General features: G+C 36.6%; 1 protein-coding gene across 9 annotated transcripts in view; it reads right to left on the bottom strand.

The window, feature by feature from the left end:
* Positions 1 to 18,995, bottom strand: part of atp2b2 (ATPase plasma membrane Ca2+ transporting 2) — a 134,268-nt gene that overhangs the window by 35,733 nt on the left and 79,540 nt on the right. For 6 of the 9 annotated variants that reach the window (XM_052568932.1, XM_052568930.1, XM_052568923.1 and 3 more), the window contains exons 3-8: positions 11,638 to 11,835; positions 5,869 to 6,126; positions 3,304 to 3,429; positions 2,355 to 2,480; positions 718 to 750; positions 8 to 100 (exon numbers count right to left, since the gene is read on the bottom strand). In XM_052568932.1, the coding sequence (XP_052424892.1) occupies positions 8 to 100; positions 718 to 750; positions 2,355 to 2,480; positions 3,304 to 3,429; positions 5,869 to 6,126; positions 11,638 to 11,835 (834 nt within the window). The remainder of the gene's footprint in view (positions 1 to 7; positions 101 to 717; positions 751 to 2,354; positions 2,481 to 3,303; positions 3,430 to 5,868; positions 6,127 to 11,637; positions 11,836 to 18,995) is intronic. The other 3 variants (XM_052568929.1, XM_052568931.1, XM_052568926.1) reach the window with 2 other exon arrangements.

The following is an 18,995-nucleotide window of genomic DNA, read 5'->3' as shown; positions in this document are numbered from 1 at the left end:
AACCTACCATTGACTAGGCTGGTATTACCAGAGGCATTTGCACTTGCCGCACCATCGGTAGCTATAGTTGCGATGGGGTGTGAGGAGGGATGGGAGCAGTCTAGCCGTAATAATGAACAAAAGTAGCATGGTTAAGAGCGTCGTTACCACGATTAGTATCTCTCAATATACTGCTGTTCGACTTTAAAAGATTGACATCGATGGAAAAAACACTGCAACATAAGACAGGTTACACATAATATGGTAGACAAAACAAAGTCAAGGCACAAAACAACACAATGATCAATGGCACAAATAGCTGGTAGATACCCATCTTTTGAGAGAAAATTCCAATTGCTACGTTCACTACCAATTAAGTAAATGATTCAACGGGTGATTCAAAAAATAAAACAACCAAATAAACACATGCTTCCAAATCAAATCCAAGTGCTTCAATCACAACACTCTACAAGCTGTAGGGTATCAGACTACCAGGCTACAAAACCGCAATCAATCTATCCGCTCTCGAAGGAATAAGACGGGTTACATCACAACCGACTGATCATCATCTATGCGGATCATGGATGAAATGCATTTCTGTAAATACTTAAAAAGAGCGTCTTTTTAAGTGAAAGATCGCGGTTACTAAAGCGGGGCTCGGAAGGGCAGAGCAGGTTTAGTGGGGTAATAAATGAGCATTACTGCAGATATCCCTGGGTACAGAGATTCATACTCTACCTGCCAGCTGATGGCCATCCTCCAGAGCCTGACCTGTGGCAGTTTGCAGAATAACACACACATAAGGCCTTATGCTGACAAACGGTGCGGGCAACACATGCTACCCAACCAGAAACAACACATTTCATGTGTCAGTCTGAAGCAACCACTGGGAAAACAACAGGACACATTCTACCCCAAAGCAGTCTCTGATTGGGACAAAATGAGCTGTGTGTTTTTGTTGTTGTTTTTTTCCAATGAAACTTGTCTCTGCTGCGCAATACTCATCGCCACTTGATTGTTTAGCAGGACGCTACTAGTGTTTTCTTAAGTCCAATCGAAAACGGCACACACTCCTCAATCTGAGGTATCAAACCTGTGGGATGAGCTATGCACCTTAGTTTAATTCTTTAAAAATCGATAAGCAACAGTAAATACATTTACTTTTCACTAAATGTTCAGACAGCACAGAGACAGTTTTATCAATTATGTATATAAAATGTATTTTTTTTAGAATAACACTGTTATAAGATTAGCATACTAATAAACTTAAGATGCATTTGTTAGTCATACATAAATTAAATTTAGTAACTTACTAATAAACTGAATCTGTGATATTACTATGCAATAACCAGACATATTTATGAACAATAAATACAATTAGTTTCAATCTTATACATTTAAACTAACTGAATATTGCTTGTCCCACAGCTAGCCATATTACCATGTTACTTGCTAACTGAATAAATGTTGTTTTTACAATGAACACATTTATGTCAACTAATAAATTTGAATTAAAAAAAAAAAAAAATATATGATTTTATTATTATATTTAAATAAAAGCATACAGATCCAAAAGTTGATAATAAACTATGGTACGATTTTTTGGGAATACAGTAATGTCACCCGTTTCTAGGGCTGCCCCCTAATAGTCGACTAACCTATGATGGAGAAGCCGGTGCGCTAACTTGCTCTTAAAATACTTCCTCATTTTTGCTTACACATACCTTATATATACAGAGTAATATATATTTCGAATCTGTAAAGACTCTAGGTTGTGTGCACTCACAATAACAAAACGTTGTGCTTTTGTAAAATAATGAAAGCAAAAAGGATGCCATCTCTGTGAACTTCAGCGCAAAAACCGAGAACAAAGAAAGCACTAGTTTATCAGTGAATTATTAAATTGTTAATGCAGCCTCCTTACTGTTTTTCCCTGGCACATTCAGGATCATTACTTCTGTCGGTGTGCTGCTGCAAGCTTAATGCATGCACTTGAGCGCTTATTAGGCTATGCACACATTTAAATGGCCATTATTATGATTGAAATGGTTTATTAATAAATGAGCGATTAGTCAATTAATGCTTCAAATGAATGACTTCTAGTCGACCAGAAATTGTTTTAGTCTAGGGCAGCCCTACCCATATAATTCACATATGATTGGCAAACATACTGTACAACATATTAGTTTATATGTTATATACTGTATGTAAAAACGGAGTAATCCAAACAGATGTAAATAAAATTTAAGCCTAAATATTTTTTATATTTTTATACAATAATAGCAGCTTATTAGCTGACAGGAAATACATGTACAGAAGTGTCCTGGTAACGCAGCTCTGTTGAGGTTTTGCCAAGCTGAGCTTTAGTTACGCACCTTTCTTCTCTTTTTTCTCTTCCTCCTCTCCTCCAGCACCGAGCAAAGTGAAGATGATCCCAGTCTGAGAGTTCACTCCGACAGCCGTGACCAGCATTCGACCCGAGCCCTCCATCACATGGGTGCCTGGAGATTCAGTTAACCAAGCAGTAAGTCACGGGGGAACTGTAAATACTAGCAGGCCACTCTGACCTCAGCACAAATGACACAGTGTGTGACGTCATACACGAACACCACAGACTGCTGTCTGTCAACATCCATCCCAGTTACATACTTGACTTACCAAGAAGCTACTATTGTCCTTTTTGATAAAAGTTATAGAATCAAAGTACATTAAAAGTGTTCTTTTAAAAAAAACTGCATAACAATAAATGGTGCAGTTGGCACTGGCGCAAATGCCAGTAATTTGATGAGCGCAAATGTTAGTTAATCACATAGTGTGATTAATTTGAATATTCTCCTCCCATATATTTTGCGTTTGAAATGTAAACCCCTACAAATGCATATTCAAAAATGTCAGGCACAAAAATAACTTTGTCCACGTCTTTTCAGAGCTAATTCTTCACTGTGCTTCTTTAGTTAATCCTGACAGTACTGTTTAAACTCCAAAAGCCGATAATTCACTGGTGCAAGCTGTTAGTAAAACTGGCCCCATATTTTGGTGTGTCATTATATGTTTTTAAAAGATACATTTAATAAACTACTGTATTTGATAGCATTGTCCTAGCATGGAGTTTGTTGCTAGTTCAAATAGTATTGTTCAGTCCTAGCTTAGAGGTCGTGACCATATTGACTTGTATTAAACCAATGAAATCGATCAGAACGTCTTCATTCTGACATAATCTGTTGAACTGATATTTAATTCACTATAGTATATGTAGACCTTCAATGTGTATTATGTGTAGAAGTTTACAAGATTCAAACAAATACAGCAGTAGTTGGCATTCACCAGAGAGAAGCATGGGGTCTTTATCTGCAGCTTTGCGCACATGGTCAGATTCCCCTGTCAGAGAACTCTCATCAATCTTCAGATCATTGCCTTGTATCAAGATCCCATCAGCTGGAAGCAGGTCACCTGGACACAGAAATTCAGCATTAATTCACGAATATTCAAAAGGCCTGGGGCTGTCAATTTAATATGTCAATTTAGAACAATTAAATGCAAAACAATGCATTTAAACATACACTCTGATCCACAACAAATGCACTCCTAACCAAACCACAGTTAATAAGTGCAGCAGAACAAAATGAATGAGGAGACGTCCACACCGGATAGAAGAGCACAACAGAATCAAACATAACAGCATCTTAAAAGTACAGTACTCATAACAGCAATATGGGACACAACAGCCAAAGATGTACAACACACACATAGAGGAAACATTTAAAAATTGACAGACTGAATCCAAAGGTAAATTAGTCACAGACTAATGATGATATCAATGATAAAGCTAACAATATATTGTTTTTAGAGCTACTGTGTATATGGTCAGTGGTGTCGCAATAATGTCTTTAAATGATCTTAATTTTTATTCAACGTCTTTAAATTTCCAAATTATAGGCCTGTTGGCAAAGTGAAGAACTTTATATATTGAGATATTATTTCCAAACTCCAAATGTATTTTCTCTATTGCTGTTAGGGTTAGAATGATCTTTTAAAAGGGGTAAATGTGACCCATGTGCATGACATTCAAAGTGATCTTAAGCAAGAACACCTGAGTCTTTCTTTAGCTGAACTTGTTCTAATGGTCTAATCTAATGTAATGGTCAAGGACAAAACAGGGACAAAACTGTTTCTGAACACAGGCAGCCACTCAGGGATGGAGCATATTTCAGAATCTAATCTCCAAAGCTCTTCATAGTGCCATTGTGTTCCTTCCAATAATCCCTTCAGTTTCTCCAGACAACAAGTCTGGATCAATATTGCTGTCTCCAAAGAATTCCAAAGTTGATCCTCTAAGATGGCACTTGTCAAGCATTTCACAACAGAATCTCTCTCCAATATTTCTGGCTTTACAGCCCTAACTGAGTCAATATGAAAATCACAAGGCCTGCAGTATGTTGATAATTCTCAATAAGGCAACACTATATTGTAGGTGTTCCCCAGGGTTCAGTATTTGGCCCTTCTATTGTTTTATATATCAAGAGAATGTTATTTCGTTCACATATAATTTTGATTTCATTTTACATCTTTGCAAAGCAACATATTAACTCCCACACATTTTCAAAAATAACAGTAAGCCTGGGACTGCTAACCATCACTGCACTAGTCAAGAAGATGGAAGCCCTCTTCCAGCCTGCCAAACGCTCTCACCCACAGGATCGCTCCGTCACTGTCAACAGATACATTATCTGCCTCCCACTTGTTCAGGAAATCCGAAATAACAACCGGAACCTCTCCAACACTGCAGAACCAGCACAGTCCTTTAGTTTGATAAAATTACCAGAGTAGAAAGTGTTGATCAGCTTGACCAGCTCTCATAATCAAACTGTAATTAATGACACAGATCAGGCTTGCTTCATTGCACAGCAATGATGTCCAGTCATGTGTAAAAGCTCTCTTGATAACGTACCATTTAATTAGTGGACTTCAAATTACATTTCAACTACCTTCAATTATGAATCCTGAAAAATGTACTTCTTAAAACTACATTTCATCTATGTTAATGCATATTACAGACTTAGACATATCCATGGATTAATGTGTATGTTGTAGATACCGCAACTGATAAGTATTTCTTAAAATGTTTTTAACCATTTTTCATCACCTTTATGTATTCAATTATTAATTTAAATGGTTTTGTAGTGTGACATGAATTGTAGTATAAATAAACGACTGTAGTCTCTCAATTAATATCACTCATAAAAGCTGATTGACAATTTTAAAAAGATTGAGCTCAGTACTATTAAACAAACAAAATAAAACACCAATTTTTTATCATTATTTTTCCAGAAGACAGAAACATAGAAGAATCGCCCATTTTTAGTGTACTATATACATTAACTACTTCATTCATGACAGTACTTGGGATAGTTTTAACATGTTAACAAGATATGACACTGTTACTGTCGATGGTTGTTACTGTAGTTCATGCCCCGCTGCAGGAACAGGTGAACATAAACCATGCAGCAAATCTAACAAACAGGTGGAGCTGGAGGCTTTTGGAGGAACTCGGATGGTGTGCTACAGGCCCTACTTTACACCTGGTATTAAGAAGCATTTTGGTGATCTGATCACTAGAGGACAACACCTTGCCCTTGGTATTGTTTTCTGTTGGCTCATTTCATGTTTGTGCAGTGTAAACAGGGCCATACATCAAATGCTAAACTAAAGTAGATAAATGTTGAGCTAGCAATCTCACTGGCATCAGTACAGTACAGAATCAGTTCAGGCCAATCAGCTTGTGCCATGTAGTGTCATGTGACTACTAGTGGACTGCATGTAAAGGACCTATAAGCCTGTGCCATACAATTCTAAACACACACAAACAAAACAAAAAAAGAGGACACATACCATACTTGATTTGTGCAATATCGCCAACCAAAATATCTGCCACAGGGAGTTGGATGACCTGCCCTCCTCGCACCACCTGGAATTTCTGTTCCTGTTCGATGCGGCTCTGTAAACCCCTGAACTGTTTCTCCTTGCTCCAGTCGTTGAAGGCAGTGACCAGAACAACACAGACCACTGAGAGTAAGATAGCTGCCCCCTCGATCCAACCAGCCTCCGCTTCCCCTTCATCCTCTGCTCCCGCATTCGCCGTCCCACAGGCTGCAGGAAGAGGAAGGAAACAAATCCCATTACCCATTACAAACAGCCATCAGACGAAAGGGATACGATTCTGGTAGTCTATGAAAATCAGCAAAGTAAATTTACAATCTCCATACCAGACCTATTGTTATAATGTGTACCTTGAAACATTTTTAAAGTGAAATATCCAGCAAGTGGCACCAAACACGCATTCAGTTTTATCTGAAAGAGGTGAAGGTGAATTGAAAACTTGCTACGCTTTTACCCATGCTGTTATAGTTTTTTTATATATAATAATGTTTGTTCTCAACACTTTTGTTTGAATACTAAAATATTAAATCTTTTAAAGAGCTTCAGGCTCTAATTTGTACATTATTCACAGAAATCATCACTTCTCATCGTCATGTCTCTGCATATCTTTAAGATGGAAAGCTAAAGGAGCCATTTCTGATCACAAACAGAGATAGACACATAAAAACACACACATAAATGTAAAAAGAATTGTTTTGCTTAAACCATGTGGTTTATGAGGGCACAGGAAGTAAATATGATTGTTAATAATATTCCTGATAAATGATGAATCTGTTTAATTATATTTATTTTCATTAAACTGAAATGTAAAGGCCACTTTTTCATATTCCCCAAAGCATTTTCACATGAATTGGAACACATGAGTGTGATTAAATATGGCACTTCGTGCAGAATATTGCACAAATGCAATGATTCAAAATAACAGTGATTACTGCGTATGCATTGAGTGTGTACTATATAACACTAGAATGACGTTAGATAAACACTGACACAGATTCTGACAATTCCCATATCTGAATTGGGTAACATATTCAGGGCTAAATAACTATAAAGCACCCACTGATGAGGAGATCACATTCAGACACACATTGAGGTCATGTCTAATGATTTGCTGCTGGAGTGATGTAGTGAGAGGTGACTCCGCTGGGAGTCTGTCCTGCTCTGTGACACATTCACTGCAAGCACAGGAACACCCTGACCGCTGGAGAGCATTAGACCACTGTCAGGACACACAAAATACCGTCTGATTGAGGAAGACTTCTGACATTGTGCACTTTTGTTTGGCTGGCTCTCTTATTCTTCAGCAACTCTGCTGTGAACTCAAATCAATCACGGAGAAAGTATTTCTTCTGCTGGCTCTAAATGAGAGCGTTCTCCTCCTCCTTCCATTAAAAACGTCCCTACACTGGACTGATTTAAGGAATACTGTAAAACTGTAAAAACAATCTTGGTGTCCACAGACTGGTCTCAGCACATCTGTGATCCTCTCTACCGCCGCACTGTTAGTGATCATTAAAAGTTGCATTTTAATCTGAAATTTGCATACTAATGTTTATGACAAAACCATGTGAGGAAAGCTACAAGTTACTTAGAAAGCAATCAAGCTACCCTTAATTAACTACATTAAGCTTCTTTAAGGGAACAATGTCATTATGAACACAGTAATATAAAACATGATTTAAGTAGACCTTTCCTGGTGCATGAACGGATCCAAAACATCAGCAGCATTTCACGAAATCACCTGCTATACATAAAGAATATCTAAAATGCAAACTCTATCAATTAATTTTGAATCAGTAAATTACAAATATGTCAAACTAAATTTGAGACCTGTATCAGAGACATGTTTGATGGATACTGTGGTTTTTGTAAAAACTATTTATTTATTTAAATACTTTCTAATTAGGATTTTTGTTGTTGTTGTTTCTGTGTTTCAAGTGTGTCATTGAATTATTATTATTATTTATTTATTTATTTTTAAAGATACATTCCTCTCCTAACTAGCTTCTTTGTAAATTAGGTCATTTCTGTTAGTAGCTTGTAGTTTTAGTTCTTTAGTACTTAAGTGCTAGGAATGACAAAATATAAATAAATACTGCAATAAATAAAGTAATACAATTGTTCATATAGATAAACAAATACATGTAATGAATGAATGAAAAATAAAAAGACTGATGTGTAAATATTGAAATGTCCTGTGACAAGCCAAACTTAATAAAAATAAAATAAAAATACAAATAAATAAATAAAAGCTTTGTAGATTTTCCTTTTATGCCTCTTATTTATTATTTTTATGAGCTCGTATTAACTGAGTGAAATGTTTGTACTTTTAAAATTTATTTAGTATTTATTTCTTTACATCATACTATTTCAAATGAACTAGAGAAGATCAAAGTGAAAAGTTTAAAGTCACAGAACTTCTAATAAAATGATGTCACTTTAAATCCACAAATCTGGAATTGGGAGAAGAAAATCAAAGTTTAAATGATGGGGTGCAGTTCATGAGGTGAGCTATCCCTTTAAATCTGTCCCCTCCCTCTGATGAATATTGCAGACGTCTGTTTTTGGGCTGCAGTAAGGAATCTCCTGATGTGTGTATCTTCAGTGTGTGCAGGAGTGTGGAGCTGTCCGCGGTGCTGAGTTGCGTTAGATAACAGCTCGTGACTCTGCAAGCTGCACACGCTCCTGAGACTTCACCAAACCACACACGCGCAGTTATCGCTTATCTGATCTGAATCCTGTCAGTTAGTTAGACAAATGCATGTTTCTGACCTGTTTCTGGATTCCCGGTGTAATATCATTTGATAGGTTCAGCACAATGATGATCATTATTATTTATTTATTTGTATATGTATGAGCAGCATGAAAAACTGCAGCATGCAGGATCGCACCAACCTGAGGGTTATGTGAATAAATGACGTTCGCATGATGTATTTTAAGCTACAGATTCTTCTTGAGGTGTAATGTACTGCTGCCAGCTCTTCGGCTAGAAAGTGAGATTTTGCCTGTATCGAATCTGTACGGTGCCTGTGCTTATCTTCATGCATTCAATCTGAGCGACAGCGATGTCTGGACACATGGAGCAGCGGTGCAATTCATCTTCCTTAAGAGACACAGGCAGCGCTTTTCTCCATTAAAAGCAGAAGAAGAGTCACAGATCTCAGAGTCAATGGCAGTGTGGAGAGCTCATGTTTGTGCGGACGCTTCATCTGCAGACTCTCTTCTCTACCACCGCACTCCTAGTGATCATTAAAGTCCACTGCAGATGTACCATGCATATTTAACGGTGCATATTAATGCTTATGATGAACCATGATGGAAGCTACAATCGACTTAGAAAGTACTTAAGCTACAGAATGTAGGGGATAATTGCATTATAAACATATAAAATGCTTTAATTTATTTTGTCCTTTAAGCAGAACTTTCCTGGTTCATGAAGTAGTCCAAACCAGCAAAATCATTTCATTTAGTGTTCTTATAAATAAAGAAAACCTAAAACGCAAACTGCAATTAAATGATCTGTCCAAACAAACCCATTGACTAGAATGAGTTGTCCATCGCAGCACTATGGTATATATGAAAGGAAGGATCGTTTCAGAGCATGTTCGATTATTCTCTTCGATTATTAGACTATTTCCTTGTGATACTAGGTCCTTACTGTAAAAGCTGCTTCACTTTGAAATCAGCTGAGCCATTGTCACATTAATGAAAAGTATTCTTCAGTTAGCTTCTGTATTTGCTGTTTTCGGTGTGTTCCTTTCCTCTCGACTTATGGCTGTGGTTTAGAGTCAGTGTTTTTTAGCTTCATTAGTTCAGTGCCCATATGCATATTATTAAATTAAAGGAATAGTTCCCAAAACAGAAAAAGGATTTATTCATCATATTAGGAGAACTGTGTCATTCCATCACTTGCTCAGCAACGGATGGGTGCCGTCGGAATGGAATTGTTATAATGGATTGTGGACTCCTATTTTAGTTAGAAACGCCTGAATGTTGGATTAGTTTCATCTTTTGTCTTCTCCAGATGTTCACTGATGGACTGGAGTGCTGTGGATTATTGTGATGTTTTTATCAGCTCTCTTTCTGACGGCACCCATCCACTGCAGAGGCAGTGATGCAATGACACTTTTCTCCAAATCTGATGAAGAAACAAACTCATCTCGCATGGCCTGATGGTGAGCACATTTTCAGCAACTTTGCATTTTTGGATGAACTATTCTTATAGGTTTGATGATATTATGTCAGATTTACGTTAATCATATAATCTGATCATAATATCAGCTAGTAGTTAGTGTGGCTCTGTTAGTAGCATGCGTTGCAGCATTGCTCTATGGTAATGAAGAGTGTGTGTTGCAGGAGTTTCAGGATCTCACGAGCTATTCTTTGCTCACATCTAGACTGCACTGGAATAAAAGATCATTTCCATTCCTGGAGTAACTGAATCCTTGAGCATTATCGTGATTGATAATACTTGCTCAGCATTCTGGGAGCTTCTTTATGCTGCTTTAATGCGTTTGTGTTCATTGCACATTTATGGCCCGGTGGCTTGATGCATGGCCTTCACCTAAAGGTTATTCTTCCAGCACACTTCATTAACCCTAGAGGCCTGGAAAGCCTTGATTCACTGCATTCCCTCACTCTGAATGCACAGTCACTGACGAGACATTGTGTGCTTCATCTGACGTCCAGTAAAGAAAACAGCTTTGGACATTGCATATAACTTACCTATTATAAAAACACAGTGACCTAAAATATTATACTGTAAAAAGTGCTAACTTACAACTGTTACCTCAAAGAGCTGTTTGTACCCGATTAAATATATAAAATGGGTTTCGTTAGTATAAATCAAAGCATTTAGGTGATGGATTCAGTTCATTCAGATGCTACCACTTTTAGATTACCATTTGTTTTGTATTCGGACACTTAAAAATGTCTTTAAAAAGTCACTGCAAGTAAAATCATTTATAGTGATTACACATTTCATCAAAACCACAAAAAAAAGAAGTTTGTAGTGTTGAAAAGGATAAAACTGTGTGTGATTAATTGTGCTTGTGGTTAATAGTTGCTCTGCTATTGTGGCAGTGTGTATTTCAGGTCACTCTGTCCCTAAACACAGCAGCATGTCGAAACTAAACTAAACTGTGTTCGATTGCTTTACACGTCAGTCAGACTCTTTTCTAGCTACTTGGCCAGAATAAGATGCCATGAGCACCAGATTGTGTGCCCAGAGGGAATGTTTGGGAAAAGTGACATCCATTAAAAACCACCTTGACATCCGTGGGTTAGAAGTCATTGTAAAAATGGCTCGGTCGGTGAAGTCAGACCTGAGTAAAGCTTGTGCTGTGTTCAGGTGCAAACCACTGGATTGGTATGTGTGCGATATAACACAATATAATATGTGGCTGTGTGTCAACCTACACTACAAAAACAGCTGTTAAACTACTGGTTTATGTGAACTAACCTCAACATTAAAGTGACATATTCTGTCCACAAATTCTGACTTTGATTTGTTTTGTGGAAAATAAAAATAAGATTTTTTCTACATTTTTTGACCCCATTGATTCTGACTGCATGATTAAAAAGCACTGGGACGATTTCACTTTGAACAGAACAAATAAAGGTTTATAGCAGTTGGATTGTGTGGCCGGTGTGTGGTCTTGGTAACATTTATAAATGAAGAAGAAGCGCAGATACAGAACGGAGGACTTCACAGATACTCACACTCGCTGCCCTCTCCAGGCGGCTGATAAAAGGACAGTCCCAGAGAGATCAGCGCTGCAATCTCCAGGATAATGAGAGTCACATCTTGTAACGCTTCCCACACTAACTGTAAAAAAGTTTTTGGCTTCTTTGGAGGTATAAGATTTTGCCCGAAGACTTCTCTTCTTTTATCTAGATCTGTGGCAACTCCATCCAAACCTGTGGGGAAACAGCAAAGACAAAGGTTACAAGTCGGCAGAAAACACAACACCAGCAACACAAGCGATCGTGTCCCAGATCTTCACATCAGCCCATCTGTGGCTCTCAGTGTGAAGCAGGTCAAAAGGTCACTTGTAGCCATGGCAACCGGGTATTTGACCCGTGGCTCAGTCAGATTTGAGCCCTGCAGGTGAACACTGTAACTACAGCCATCAGATGCAGTTTTCTCTTCCGATGGTTGTTTGAGTGATGCATAATCAAATTCTCACAAGGAACACCTTTATTCACTCAACTCACGATTCGATTCAATTCATGATTTTGATTCAATTCACAATCAGTTTTTACAAAATGAGGTTTATGACCAATTATAAACTAAATGTGTCATTTTATTACTGCATGTTTCTTTGTGAAATTGAAATATAACAGTATAAAAATAAACTAATATTAGCACTTGCATATCATTGCTCTTTTGTTGGTTTTGATTTCTTCTATTGTCCTCGTTTGGATAAAAGCGTCTGCTAAATAACAAAATGCAAATATAATGTACATGAAAATAACAAAACTAAATTGAATTTTTAAAACAAACCCATTAATCAAATAAATAACAAGAAATGAGAAATCTCTTCATACTAAAAAACAAAAAGGTTTTCCATTTTTTCCATTTAAAATGAGGGGCAACCACTGCATTTTAACCATGATCCAAACAAAGATGCTACATTCATGCAGCATGAGCAGTTTTTAATCTAAATTGTTAAAGTTTCTAAATTTGAAGCAAAAACAGTCTGACTTCAGTTTTGTGAAACTATACATAAAAATATCAGTATGAAACAGAAACAGCAGACGAGCTGAACGAGACGCAGATTCACTCTCTGCCAGCAGGTGGAGCTTAAAGCGTTTCCTTGGTTACTGCTGTAAACAAAGCAGTACTGCACTTATGAACTTTAATATGTGTTATACAGAGGCCAGATGAAAAGACAAAATACCATCTAAACTTTTCTAAAGACAGTAAGTTCCCCTCAGACACACATTCACATAAACTACCCCTAACTGAATCATAATATGTTTAGAACCACAAACCGATTCGAATCGTCACATATTTGAAGCAATTTTCAACCTGCTTGCGGTTAATCTTTACATCCCTACATATATTGCTAAAATGTTGTTATTTTAAACATAATTCAAAGTGTAGAGCAGCAGTCAGACTCAATATATAATAATATACAGTATATGCGATTGGCTCAAGAAGTTTAAATGTCACAAATGTAAAGTGCCTTTTATATCGGTCAAATTGATAATCATGTTGTTAATTGAAAATAAAATATCACACATTTAATATGTAAAAATACATTTTCTTTATATTAACATTTATTAAAATGTAAATAAATATATTTTGGAAATGATTGTATTTCTATATATTTATTTAGTTAGTTAGTTCATTTATTTTAGTTCGTATTTTTCCCTTCTTTTTTAGTTCGTTGTTTTATTCAGACCAAGGCCAGCCGCGTGAAGCTCCAGCCGATCAGCTGCCATCGAGATGTGTGCGAATGCTAATGGAGGGCACTATTCTCCAGCTCCATGAGCGTCTCAGTCCCCAGCATCAGTTCAGAGATGTAACGTCTCTCTTCACTGCGGCAGAAAAAGGCTTTACATCCAGTGCCCACGAATGTAAAATGAGCAATCCATCTCTCTGTGTAAGATCGGGCCCTCATGTCACCCACAGTCTCCAATTATCCTGCTGACTCACAGCACAGGCTGATCTACACGCTTACATAAAGCCCTTCTGCATTAACACTCAGAGACGCACACTAGTCAGGGAGCTGCCTCGACAACTAGTCAACTGATCTGAAGCATGTTCAGTATAATTAGACTGCTTTACGTTCTTCTACCTCTAACAAGACGCAGTTCTTAAGGCACTACTTGCCTTTTAAAATCTGAACAGATTTTTAAACATTAGGCGTCATACAATAAATGACTGAGGATCACACACTACCAGACTTTAAAATCGCTCCAATCATAGCAGGCAGAAATGTGCGCCTTGTTGCTAGAAGACACAATGTTCAATCTCCTCCGACTGGATGAAATCAGATTCTGAAGCTGGATGCATGTAGTGTATTCCAGCCAAAATTCATTTTTGTTATACTGTTTTCACAAAAATATTAAGCAGCACATCTGTTTTATTTGTAAAAAAAAATTATAAATAATACAAAATAATATAATATACTGTGGCCATAAATTAACAATTTGTTCCTTCATTTTATTAAATCGTGGCCATGTAATAATTTGTTTTGTCTGATTATTATCAATAGTTGTTAACATTGATAATAATAAGAAACGTTTAATTTAGCATTTTAGAATATGAATTGCAGTAATGTAATGAGGCTGAAAATTAAGCAACATTTTAAATAAGTTACATTTTACAATATATTCACATAGAAACAGTTATTTAAAATAAAAACAAAGATAAAATAAATAAATAATTGAATCCAATTAATGCAGCCTTGATAATCAGATCGGATTTATTTCAAAAACATTAAGAAAACTAGGGATACTAGAAATGGGAAACATGGGGAATTTTAAAGCTCCACTTCCTTCATAACGTGTTTGAGATCAGATGCTGTACCCACAGAGGAATCTAGCAGAAAAGGGTCAACTAGTATGCACTATGATATAACAATGACATACATAACTTTGATAAAAATTAAACTTACAAGAATAAAAAAGTAATGCCATTTGGTGAGAAAACTATGGAAGCATATGGGTAGCAATAGTCAATTTGGGATGTAATATGCAAAATGATAATGCAATATGTAAAATGACAATGCATTTCTGTATTGACATTTACATTTTCCAATACATTTGTGCAACGTTTGGTGCAAAATGAAAATGAAAATTCAATTACATAATTTTCATTTGCCATTTCATACACCAGTTTTAATATGTAAAATGAATACTAATTTGAACGCTTTATAAGTTTTTTATTTATTTATTAGTTTATTTATCAGGGACAATGCAGCGCACATTGTTACATACATAATTATCATAGACAAAGCCATAACAAAATGTGTAAATGTGTTTCTAGCCAATAGGCTAATTTGCAACCCCAGTTGCTACAAACACAAACTACGTAGTGTAAACTACACAATCATGCAACAAATACCTTATAAACATTAACATTAACATTTTACACAATCCCGACCACATTACACAACACAACACAACACAACACATCACATCCAGCACAGACAATACATTACAACAAAAAATGAGTCAATGTTGCAAAATTAAAATGAAAATGTATTACAGAAATGATTAGATATGTATAACATGTTCAAGCAAAAACTGTGGCAAAATGATCATTTAAATGCTATTTTTCTTAAATGCATTAACACTCACAGTCAAGACACTTACGATTGCATTTTCATTTAATGTCCCGCAATGAATGTAGCAAAATTCAAAGTGCACATTGAAAATGCATTCCGAGCCGATCACGTCTCCGCCCCCTCCCGCCCTGTCAATCACTGCGTGAACAAGGCGGGGCTTGCAGAAGGTCAAGAGACTCAAATCTCAATTAGAGGATTCAAGTTGAGAGAACATGGACAAGACATTTGGTCCATGTACGTTTTGATCATTTCATTTTATGGCTTCAATATTTCATTCGCACTTGGGGGCGGCACTGAAGCGCTCCTTTCATCTGATTGGTCAAATCGCTCCACCAGAATTCAATTTACAAATTAAAACTGGTGTATGAAATGGTAAATGAAAATTATGTAATTGAATTTTCATTTTCATTTTGCACCAAACGTTGCACAAATGTATTGGAAAATGTAAATGTCAATACAGAAATGCATTGTCATTTTACATATTGCATTGTCATTTTGCATATTACATCCCAAATTGAATATTGCTACCCATATGCTTCCATGGAAAACAAGGAGGCTATGAGCTGGGAAAACTCAAAAACCTTGTATGATCCAGTAGACAATCCAGTCATGAAATATTCAGAAAGCTTGAGTGATCAAGAAACATTTCTGATTATTATCAATGTTCAGTATTTTCAAAGAAACAGTCATGCATTTTCACGAGGATTCTTTAATGAATATGTGATCCTGGAGCACAAAACCAGTCATATGGGTAAGTTCCATAGATGTATGGATTGTTAGAATAAGACAATATTTGACAGAGATAGAACTATTCGAAAATCTGGAATCTGAGGTTGCAAAAAAAATAAAAAAATAAAAAAATCTAAATATTGAGAAATACACATTTAAAGTTGTCCAAATGAAATTCTAAGCAGTGAATTATTACTAACGAATTAAAAATTAGGTTAATAAATATTTACGCTAGGAAATGTACAAAATATCTGCAAAGAACATGATATTTATTTATTTTCCTAATAAGTTTTGGTATAAAAGAAACATGGGTCATTTTAAACCATACAATGTATTGATAGCTATTGCGAAAAAATATACTGTATGTACTACTTTTGACTGCTTTTGTGCTCCAGGGTCACATATAAAGTTTAAAAGAACAGCATTTATTTGAAATATAATATTTTTTTATATTTTAAATGTCTTTAATAGGACTTTCGGTCAATTTAATGCATCCATGCTGAAATAAAAATACAACACAAACACTACAAATGCTGTGTTTTTAAGACACTGTGTCACACTAAAAGAAGATAATTGTCAATAAACACATCTTCAGACCTCTGAATCCCACCTAGCTCTTTTTGAATGTGAGAATGTGACACCCGCAAAAAAATAAATAAATAAATAAAAAAATACAAACCACCTTGTTTCCAATAAAGTTGGGACACTGTACAAATTGTGAGTAAAAAAGGAATGGAATATTTTACAAATCTCATAAACTTATATTTTATTCACAACAGAATATAGATGACATATCAAATGCTGGAAGTGAGACACTTTGAATTATCAAGCCAAATATTGCCTCATTTTGGATTTCATGAGAGCTACACATTCCAAAAAAGTTGGGACAGGTAGCAATAAGAGGCCGGAAAAGTTAAATGTACCTATAAGGAACATAGGACCAATGTGTAACTTAATAGGTCAATTGGCAACATGATTGGATATAAAAAGAGTCTCTCAGAGTGACAGTGTCTCTCAGAAGTCAAGATGGGCAGAGGATCACCAATTCCCCCAATGCTGCGGCGAAAAATAGTGGAGCGATATCAGAAAGGAGTTTCTCAGAGTAAAATTGCAAAGATTTTGAAGTTATCATCATCTACAGTGCATAATATCATCCAAGATTGAGAGAATCTGGAACAATCTCTGTGCGTAAGGGTCAAGGTCGGAAAACCTTTTTTGGAATAGGGTTTGTACAAATTGAAATTTCTTCATGTATATTTGACCTTGAGATGTTCTGCATAACTTTGAGGCGGTGAAGCCAGCCACTCCTGTGGTCAGAGGAAAAACATCCTTCAGCTGACACCAGCATTTTCATCAAAGTCAACACCGAGCTAAAGTAGCAAGAAATAAGATGGTGGCTGCTTCCATGGGAACACGAACGCAGAGCAGCCCAGAGCAACCGAGAGACAGCAGGAGAAGGAAGCAGCGTGTGACACGAGGAGGAGAAGGCGGCCGCTGGGAAACAACACACAGGTTGCAAATAGCACAGTGAGCTTAAAATAAACTCATTACACATTTCATCTTAATTGAGTGTGTGTGTGTGTGTGTGGATCTCTGGAGCATCCGTCCCACCCGCCGTGAACACTAGCCCAGCTCCTGTGATCGCCGACCGCATACATGTACGTCAGCGAAGCCGGGGTCAGAGCACGCCTGTCATCACGTGATCAGGCCATTAAAGCTTTATTAAAGGGAACAGGAAGACAGCATGGGGAGATATAAATATGTTAGTGTTTCGTGCGGTTTAGACTGCGAGTCATAAACAGTCATTAGCAGGTGTCAGCAAACGGCTCAAACATGCTGCGGTGATAAAACCACAGTCAAAAGAAAATAAATCACTGCTTGTGCAACACAAATACGGATTCATAAAGGTGCCTCGTGCACTTCAACACCTGCTATTATTAGACTCTGAGGAAGCCTGGGAACATAAAGGAGCACATGAGTCTGTCTCTGTCAGTCGTGGTCATTGTTTATGACACTATAGCTTTCCTTGAAATAAAAAAAAACACAATATATATATATATATATATATATATATATATATATATATATATATATATATATATATATATATATATATATATATATACATATATGTTAGGGGTTGCACAGACTATCGACTAGGCGACTTTAATACTCTGCCATGAGGCTTTAAGATTTAAACAACTAGTTGTTTGTCCTATAGAGGGCGCAACAGGATAAGAAATATTTGAAGGACTTCCACATTGACGCAACCATTTCCAAACAGTTAAAAGGACAAACAAATGTATACACCGAAAGCTCCACAAGACGTGTGATTATATTACTGGATGCTCAAAATTGAACAGAAGAATGCATATTCTAAACAGCTTATTGTACAGGTGAATTAATCGCTGTTAATCACGCAGATCACGCGCGCGCAGAATCATTCAGTGTGGAAATGTACTGTTCTGTCATTTCTCAATAAAATAGCTTAGAAACTGAAAAGTTCAAGCATATATTTCTTAATAACTAAATCCCACATTGTCACTACTACTAGAGAGACGTTGCCTTGTAGAATTAATTCACACACGCAATCGCTCTCACTAATGCATTCATATAAATGTAATCTTTACTGTGCTACTTTATCTATATATGATTTTGAACGAGCATTAAAGAGCATGAATAAAACGACTCAAAGGCAAAAGAACTGATAAAAATGAGCTGTTATAGGAGCAATAGCCATGTGGGCAGCGCTGTGTCATATGCCATAGCTGTGCACAAGGGGTCTGTCACATCTCCAGACATATTTGTTCATCAATGACGTCATCAGCGATTAGTCGACTTTGACTCGACTTTCAAGGGCTGTGCCAAGTGTGCAACCGCACAGAGCCTCGCTCCTGGCCTGCATTTTATGTCGTTTATGCCATTTTGTCCTTCGAAAGACTAAAATAGTCATAGCTGATAGACAATATAAGACTCAGTATATACTCAGTATATATACTAGACCTTTAGGCTGGTCTAGAGTCCTGCATTTCATCCCAACCTTTTCCCCCC

This window comes from Carassius gibelio, chromosome B11 (genome assembly GCF_023724105.1).
Source record: "Carassius gibelio isolate Cgi1373 ecotype wild population from Czech Republic chromosome B11, carGib1.2-hapl.c, whole genome shotgun sequence".
In the NCBI taxonomy this organism is placed as follows: domain Eukaryota; kingdom Metazoa; phylum Chordata; class Actinopteri; order Cypriniformes; family Cyprinidae; genus Carassius; species Carassius gibelio.
The sequence above is the reverse complement of the archived record's forward strand: the minus strand, read 5'-3'. Positions and strand labels throughout refer to the sequence as shown.